The 8,810-nt window shown below is 35.1% G+C and overlaps 1 protein-coding gene across 1 annotated transcript; it reads right to left on the bottom strand.

Moving 5' to 3' along the window:
- Positions 1 to 1,115: 1,115 nt before the first annotated feature.
- On the bottom strand, positions 1,116 to 2,641 carry LOC117704079 (olfactory receptor 10AG1-like). The gene has a single exon (XM_034496061.2). The coding sequence runs from the start codon at positions 2,639 to 2,641 to the stop codon at positions 1,661 to 1,663; it is 981 nt and encodes a 326-aa protein (XP_034351952.1). The 3' UTR covers positions 1,116 to 1,660.
- Between the last annotated feature and the right edge of the window lie 6,169 nt (positions 2,642 to 8,810).

The raw sequence follows: 8,810 nt of genomic DNA, 5'->3' as shown, positions 1-8,810 counted from the left end.
TATTGATATTAAGAGATATTAAGGAACAGTGATTGTTGCCTCCTGTTATTTTTGTTATTAGAGGTGGAATTATCTTTGTGTGGCTCTCTTCTATCAGATTTGTTGGAAGAGGATTACTTTCTTGTTCTTTCTAGGGTATAATTTCCCTCCTTGTATTGGAACTTTCCACTATTATCCTTTGTAATGCTGGGTTTGTGGAAAAATAATGTGTAAACTTGGTTTTGACGTGGAATATCTTGGTTTCTCCATCTATGGCAATTGAGAGTTTTGCTGGGTGTAGTATGCTGGGCTGGCATTTGTGTTCTCTTAAGGTCTGTATGACATCTGTCCAGCATCTTCTAGCTTTTATAGTATCTGATGAGAAGTCTGATGTAATTCTAATATATCTGCCTTTATATGTTACTTTAACTTTATCCTTTACTGCATTTAATATTCTTTCTTTGTTTTGTGCATTTTGTATTTTGATTATTATGTGACAGGAGGTATTTCTTTTCTGGCCTAGTCTATTTGGTATTCAATAGGCTTCTTGTATGTTTATGGGCATCTTGTTCTTTAGGTTAAGGAAGTTTTCTTCTATAATTTTGTACTGTGTTTAGATTTAAGAAAGGTTGCCAAATCATCATGGATTCATCAAATTATTTTAGTAAAAGCATTTTTTCAAACTAAATTCACAAAGATTATATGCATTACATTTAAAAGTGTGCATTCTACATGTATGTATTTATATTTAATGTGGACAGCCTCATGTAGATGGGGGTTGTGTTAGGGATATGGGATGTGGAACAATTAGAGGGTAGACAGGGGTGGGAATAATATCTGCAGTGTAAAAAAATAATTAAAGAAAGATGTAACCAAAACAAAAAACAAAGTAAAAAAAAAAAGACCATTCTATTTTTTTCTTTTGTGGATATTTCCTCCTCCCCGAAGTGTGCCATTAGCTGGATTATTCTACTTTGGGTACTTGATGACATGACGTGATTGTTTTCACCTGCTCTAACTCTACCATATGGTTTGAAACTACATTTTACCAGAATAAATTCACCAATTTTAAATTTTTTCCAAGAGCACATTATCTTTGTTGATATTTTTATTGCATAAGAGTTTGAGAATCGCAGCTCAGCAATGCACACAGTGCAAAGGTATGCATGAAACTCATTTTACAATATTATTTGAGAAATACAATGTATCTTGATTCCATTTACTACTTAACTTCCTCCCCAACTCCTCCAAGATCTATACCTATTTTATTACCTGTCCCCTACTTGATAACATTTAAATTCTAAATCCATGTAGTCAAATATGTACTCCTTCCAACAAGGTTGTCTACCATAGCTTGGTTAGAACCTCCTGAGACCACTATACTCTTAAATAAAAATAATTTTTCTCTTCCCTAGAACATGTCAATTACAAATAGTTCCTCAGTTAGGAGTGATTGCTCATTATGCCCTGCTCTCTGGTACTATAATATTGACTGCTGCAAGAAAAGATGATTACAATTTCTTTATAGATTGCCATAGGGCCTGTTAACTGAACTTAGTCAGGCATAGGTCACTTAACATGAGATACATTATTACGATTATAATTGAATATTGTAGAAATAAGTTAACAATTCTTTGCTAAACCTGCATGTAAAATATACAGAGAAGCCAGTTTTGTAATTTTAAGTGTCCCCATATGTTGAAAACTTAGTTTGTAACTTTCTCAGTGCTACCATGATATCCTTATTCCTCAGTGTATATATAATGGGATTCAACAATGGAATCAAAATTGTGTAGAAAAGAGAGAGCAGCTTTCCCAAGGTTTCTGATCGATATGCTTTTGGTTGTGCATATGTGATAGTAGCTGTTCCATAAAATAAAACCACAACTATCAGATGAGATGAGCAGGTGGAAAAGGCTTTAGACCTCCCTCCAGCTGTTGCCAGTTTTAGAACATTGCAGATAATCTTGCCATAGGAGACAAGGATCAACAGAAATGGAACCATGATAAACACTACTGAAGCAATATAGATTGCTAAATTATTCACAAATGTGTCACCATAAGCAAGCTTGAGTAGTGGAGGGATGTCACAGAAAAAGTGATGAATTTTGTTAGAACCACAATAAGGCAAAGAGAAAATTTGGTAAGTTTGTCCAGTCACAACTGGAATAATACAGATCCAGCAAGCAGCCACAAGCTGTACACAGACCGTATTGTTCATGACCAGGGGATAATGCAAAGGATTGCAAATTGCCACATAGCGGTCATAGGCCATGATTGTCAGGAGGAGGAACTCCATGCCTCCAAGCATGATGACAAAACAGAGTTGTACAGCACAGGACAAAAAGGAGATAGTTCCTTTTTGGGTACAAAGGTCCATGAGCATCCTTGGGATGGTGACTGTTACATAGCAGATTTCCACAAAAGAAAAGTTGCTGAGGAAAAAGTACATAGGGGTCTGCAGAGTAGGGTCAGTTCTTGTTATTAACATTATAATGCTGTTGCTGATCAGAATAGACAAATACATGAACAAAAATATCCCAAAAAGTATCCACTGGAGTTGAGGGACGTCTGAAAACCCTAAAAGAACAAATTCCGTAATTGTAATATTTGAATTTTTTGTTGTAATTTCCTTTTTATTTGGAGATAAAACAAATTCCATATGTTTAGTGAATTTACTTCTTAAAGTTCACCAGCTTTTTTTGTTGGCCTGATGAGATAAATGGCTATGCTTATATGTTCTTTTAAACAGTCATTTACCATAATTTTGTCTTTTAACTCCAACATAAGATTGTTAACATTAAGCATCTATTATGTGATTAAAATGAACCCAGGACATGAGATTTATTTTACTAGTTTCAGCTATATTTCAGCAAAGTCTTGAGATGTATACATTAATAATAAGAACACATCATAAGGAAAATATACGTATTTGTATTTTGCAGTTAAAATTGAAATTTTATTAAAAACTTTAAACACTATTTTTGTGTTTCCATATTACCTTTTCTTCATTTTTATCAGTGCAAAAGCTTTAAATGAACAGATTTTATTTGAAGATTTTTCTTAATTCTTTTTCAAAAGAGTTTTTGGTTTTTTTTGTATAGCCTTGGCTGTCCTGGAACTCACTCGGTAGACGAGGCTGGCCTTGAACTCAGAAATCTGCCTGCCTCTGCCTCCCAAGTGCTGGGATTAAAGGCATGCGCCACCACCGCCTGGCCTCAAAAGAATTTTTGATTCATTTATTGCGATATCCACAGGACGTGATGCTGAGTGCCTAGGAAGATGTATCCACAATTAAATGTTTATTGCTTTCAGCCAGCAGATTGCCCACTTGAATAACAAAGTTCACATTTCCAAGAAATCCAAATGAATACTTAGAGAGTGTGGAAGCCCACCTATAATTCCATAGACCATAGACAAAGATAGTCTACAGCAAGCTGATATCTAGACTAGCCACTGCTGAGCTCTGGATATGATCTTCTGACAATGTACCAACAAGTTAAATAGAAGAGTGATTTGGAGTATTCCCGATATCAAGTTCTGGCCTCTACCAGAATGCACACACATAGATAACAAAAAGAAACAAGCAAAAACAAAAGAAAACCACAGCAAACACACATTAAAAGAGAGAAATAAAAAAAACTCTAACAGACCTTAAAGTAAATTATTCTTAATAAGAGGTAAGAGGTACATTATTATATTACTCTGCATAATTCATCAGTTGTGAAAATTATGGTAAATGTGAATACAAGAAGGTTCTCTAAAGTTTTTCTTTAAAACTATTTTCATGTTTCTCTTGTCATGTCAGATTTCTCTGTTACATTATTCACTTATAGCATATGTGTGTTTTGTCTATTTTCCCTCATTTCTGTTTAAGGTAAAACTGGAGCTGTGTAACACAAATGAATGTGAGCAGAGCAATTAACAAAATAAAATACAGCATTCATCTTGATTAGAAGTTCTATATGATAGGAAAATCCCAACAATAGTTTGGCAAATGTCACAATACTTCCAAAGTACTTGTTCTCTATCAGCGCATGATAAGTATCCATGCATTTGCCTCTTTAGTAGTACTCCAAACCTAAACTCACTCAGTGATGTCTTTAAATTACTGTGTTGAGATGGATAAATTCATCAGTTAAGAGAGCAGCGTGCATTTTCTGAGGACATGTATGCCATTTTTATCATTCATGTGGTGTCTGACAAACTACTGTAATGTGCTAAGTCTTAGAGATCTGATATCCTCTTCTGGCTTCCATAGACATCAGGTATGGATGTGTTATGAAGTCATACATGCAAGAAAGTCATTCAAACAAATAAAACATAAAAGAAATGTAAAAATACCACATCAAAATGTAAATATAATTATATGGTCTTCTGTTTTCAAACTCCCTTTGTGTTTGCTTTCACTACATGTGAAATAAATGCTTTTACCAATGGCATTATTCCAACAATTTGATAAATAGCTAACTCCATTTAGTAAGGAGGACAGAGATAAGTAAGACCTGCTTAGAAGGCAGCTCATTTTTAAATAATCTTAGATGTGTCTGTGGTGTTTTTGGTGCCTCTTGGAATTGTGTTCCAGATCTTTTTTGTGGTGTAAGGAAAGCACCCAAGCTTACCTCTAAACAGTCACAGGAAGTAGTCTAGGAAACCAAACAGGAGTTTGATCTTTAGTGTTTTATATGCTTTTGTTTCCCTCAGGCAGCCCCAGACTTTATTGTAATTATTTTGGTTTTAGAAATGAATTGCTACTAAATAGAAACGTGAAACCCCTGGGGTTTCATTTCTCTTGTGCATCAACTTAATTTCAGGAGATTCTTTATAATGAGTTTCTAAGAAACTCAAATTAATCAATTTTTATGTTTATCTAACCTCAAATTTTCTGGGTACATTTATGTTATTTACTGTAAGTTTTTACACTTTCGTCTTTGGATCTAGTGATCATAATTAGTCTTTATGCATTACACAACACTTTCTTTTGATGTATTATATATTTATTTTAATTATACAAGCACATTTTAGTAATTTCCCAAATTTTCTCATTTTATAAAACCAATTTTAACAGCTAAGAGTGATGGTATATATCTTTAATCCCAGCATTTAGAAGGTTGACATAGGTGGATAACTGCATTTGAGGCAGATCTGGCCTGTAAAGCAAGTTCTCGGACAGTCAGGGCTGTTACACAGAAAATTCATGTGAGAAAACCAAAACAGAATAAAACAAAAATAAAACAAAAGCTAAAATAAAACTATTTGAGCTTCACCTATTTCTGTACTGATGTCTGATCTCTGTGTCTCCTTCTGTTGATATTTTATTAGATATTTTATTTATTTACATTTCAAATGTTATCTCCCTTCCCAGCTTCTCCACCGCAAACCCCCATCCCATCCCAGTACCCCCTGCTTTTATGAGGGTGACACCTCACCCACCCATGCCCACCTCACCATCCTAGCATTCCCGTACACTGGATAATGGAGCTTACACAGTGCCAAGAGGCTTCCCTCCCAGTGATGCAATATAAACAAGTCCTCTGCTACTTATGCAACTAGAGCCATTGGTTCGTCCATGTGTATTCTTTGGTTGTTGGCTTAGTCCCTGGGACCTCTGTGGTGGGATGGGTCTGGTTTGTTAATATTGTTCTACCTATGGGGTTGCAAACCCTTTCACCTCCTTCAATCCTTCCCCTAAATTCTCCATTCGGGTCTTTGTGCTTAGTCCGATGGGTGGGCTGCAAGCATCCACATCTGTATTGGTCAGGTTCTGGTACAGCCTCTTAGGAGACAGCTATATCAGGCTTCTGTCACTAAGCACTTCTTGGCATTAGCAGTAGTGTGTGGGTAGGTGGTTGCATACGGAATAGATCCCCAAGTGGGACAGTCTCTGGATGGCCTTTCCTTTAGTCTTTGCTACATTTTTTTGTCTATGTATTTCCTTTAGACTGGAGCAATTCTGGGTTTAAATTTTTGAGATGAGTGGGTCACCCCATTCCTCAAGCAGGGTTCATGCCTCACCTCTGGATATGGTCTCTATAGGTTCTCCCTCTCCTTTGTTGTGTGTTTCAGCTAATGTCATTCCCATTGGGTCATGGGAGCCTCTTGCTTTCCTGTCATCTGGGACTTTCTGGTAGCTACCCTCAGTTCCCCATCCTGCCGTGCTACACACCTCTGTTCAATTTCTTGTACATCTCCCCTGTCTTCTCACACACTTAATCCTGCCCCCTGTTTTCATCCCCTTTCTCTCTTCCTCACAAGTCTCTCCCATTCTCTACCTCCTGTGATTATTTGTTCACACTTTTGAGTAGGACTGAAGCATCCAGATTTTGGTCTTCCTTCATCTTGAGCTTCATATGTGTGAGTAGTATCATTGGTGTGCTGAGCTTTTTCCCTAATATCCACTTATCAGTGATTACATGCCATGTGTGTCCTTTTGTGACTGGGTGACATCACTCAGGATGACATTTTCTACTCCCATTCATTTGCCTGCGAATTACATATAGTTATTGTTTTTCAATATCTGAATAGTACTCCATTGTGTAAATGTACCACATTTTCTGCATCTATTCTTTAGTTGGGGAACATAGGGGTTGTTTCCAGCTTCTGGCTATTATAAATAAAATATATCATAAAATATATAAAATATATAAACATATAGTATATAAATACATAAACTATATATTTTACATATAAGATATATATAATATATACTATATCATAAAATATATAAATACATAAAATATAAAATATACCACAAATTTGAAAACATTCTGTAAGGCAAAGGACATTGTCAATAGGACAAAACAGCAGCCTACAGATTGAGAAAAGATCTTTACCAATCCTGTATCCAATAGAGGGCTAATATTCAATATATATATTGAATATTATATATATTCATATATATATAACGAATTCAAGAAGTTAGACTGCAGAGAACCAAATAACTCTATTAAAAAGTGGGATACAGAGCTAAACAAGGAAGTCTCAACTGAGGAATCTCAAATGGCCTAAAAGCACCTAAAGAAATGTTCAACATTCCTAGTCATCAGGAAAAAGCAAACCTAAACAAACCTGAAATTCTAGCTCATACCAGTCAGAATGGCTATGTTCAAAAACTCTTGTGACAGCAGATGCTTATGAGGATATGGAGAAAGAGGAATGGAATCCCTCCATTGCTGGTGAGATTACAAGCTGGTACAACTACTCTGAAAATCAGTCTGGAAGTTCCTCAGAAAATTGGACATAGAAATACCTGAGGACCCAGATATACCATGCCTGAGCATATACCCCAAAGATACTCCGACATATAACAAGGGTACATCATCCACTATCTTGATTTTATGTTGCCCTTTCTATTTCTGTTTTAGTTTATATGATGAATTCAGTCTCTAACATTAAACAAATGTACAATTGTGATAAATTCTATGTGTTCCAATGTATAATTTCACTTGTTTTTTGTAATCAGTCTGGTTGTAAAAGTATATATATATATATATATATATATATATATATATATATATATATATATATGTATATATGTATATATATACATACATACAAACATATATATACATGTGTATATATATTCATCTATCTTTCTCTCTATTTCTCTATTTTCCAATAAAGAACCAAAGACAGTCTAATTTAAAATTTTATACCAACATCCAGCTTGCAAATTATGGCTTAACTGTATGTATAGTGCAAAAGTGAGGAAAGATGTATTTGAGTATGAATGACCCCAAAACAGCTGTGAAGTCCTACATCATCATGAAAGATGACAGCATGGAACCTTTATCCACTACAGTCAACATTCTGTTTCCTTTATATTCCAGCAGTTTATGAGGAGAATTTTTTGTACTCAAAGATATGATCAAAGAGATGATCACTTTATCACCAGTGGAAAGCAACCAACTACATAGTACAATATTCTTTCATATCTATTTTAATTGAATGATTTTATTTCAATTCTATATTCTCTTTATGTTACTAATTTTATCATGTTAGAATTATTCATTTCCAATATTTAATATCTTATTGTTTTAACATTAGAAACCATAATCTCTAGTTAAATGGTCTGTAACATTAGTAAGACCAAATATTTCTTCATCTCAAATATAGAAGAGGCTATTTTGGAATGTTCTCCTTATGAACTTTTCCAGAACATATCATAAAACAATAATACCTCATTTTTATCATAATTTCCACTCTATCTGGATGAGTCATGATGTAACCTCTTTTCTCATTATTTATATTTTTCTACTTATACATTACCTTTCTTTTATGTAACCATTGAACTGATCATGGGGTTCCCAATGAAGGAGTGAGAGAGAAGGCTGAAGGAGCTGAAAGGATTTGAGACCTCATGGAGAAAACAACAATACCAACCAACCATAGCTCCCAGAGTCTAAAACACCAGCTTGGGAGCACATAGAAAGGGACCTATGGCCCCAGCTGTATACATAGAGGAGGATGACATTGTCAGGCATAGGTGGGTGAGGAAGTCCTTTGTCCAGTGAAAGCTGGATGCCCCAGTGTGGGAGAAATCGTGTGTGGGGAGGTGGGAGTGGGAGGTTGGGTGGGGGCATATCCTCATAGAAACAGGAGAAGGGGATATGGGATAGGGGGTTCCTGGGTGCGGGGAAACAGGGAAAGGGGATTACATATGAAATGTAAATAAAATATCCATTTAAAACAATTTTTAAAAAGAAAAAAAGGAAAAAATGAATTCTAAATACTTTGAAAAGTGTTGAGCTGCCCCATGAATGTGAAAGCCTGATTTCTTTCTTTTTTTAAAATTTGGATATTTTATTTATTTACATTTCATATGTTATCCC

The sequence above is a fragment of the Arvicanthis niloticus genome, chromosome 2 (assembly GCF_011762505.2).
Source record: "Arvicanthis niloticus isolate mArvNil1 chromosome 2, mArvNil1.pat.X, whole genome shotgun sequence".
In the NCBI taxonomy this organism is placed as follows: domain Eukaryota; kingdom Metazoa; phylum Chordata; class Mammalia; order Rodentia; family Muridae; genus Arvicanthis; species Arvicanthis niloticus.
The sequence above is the reverse complement of the archived record's forward strand: the minus strand, read 5'-3'. Positions and strand labels throughout refer to the sequence as shown.

Excerpts from the sequence above, each read along its gene's own strand:
- LOC117704079 (XM_034496061.2), bottom strand. The coding sequence starts at position 2,641 with ATGGAATTTGTTTTATCTCCAAATAAAAAGGAAATTACAACAAAAAAT.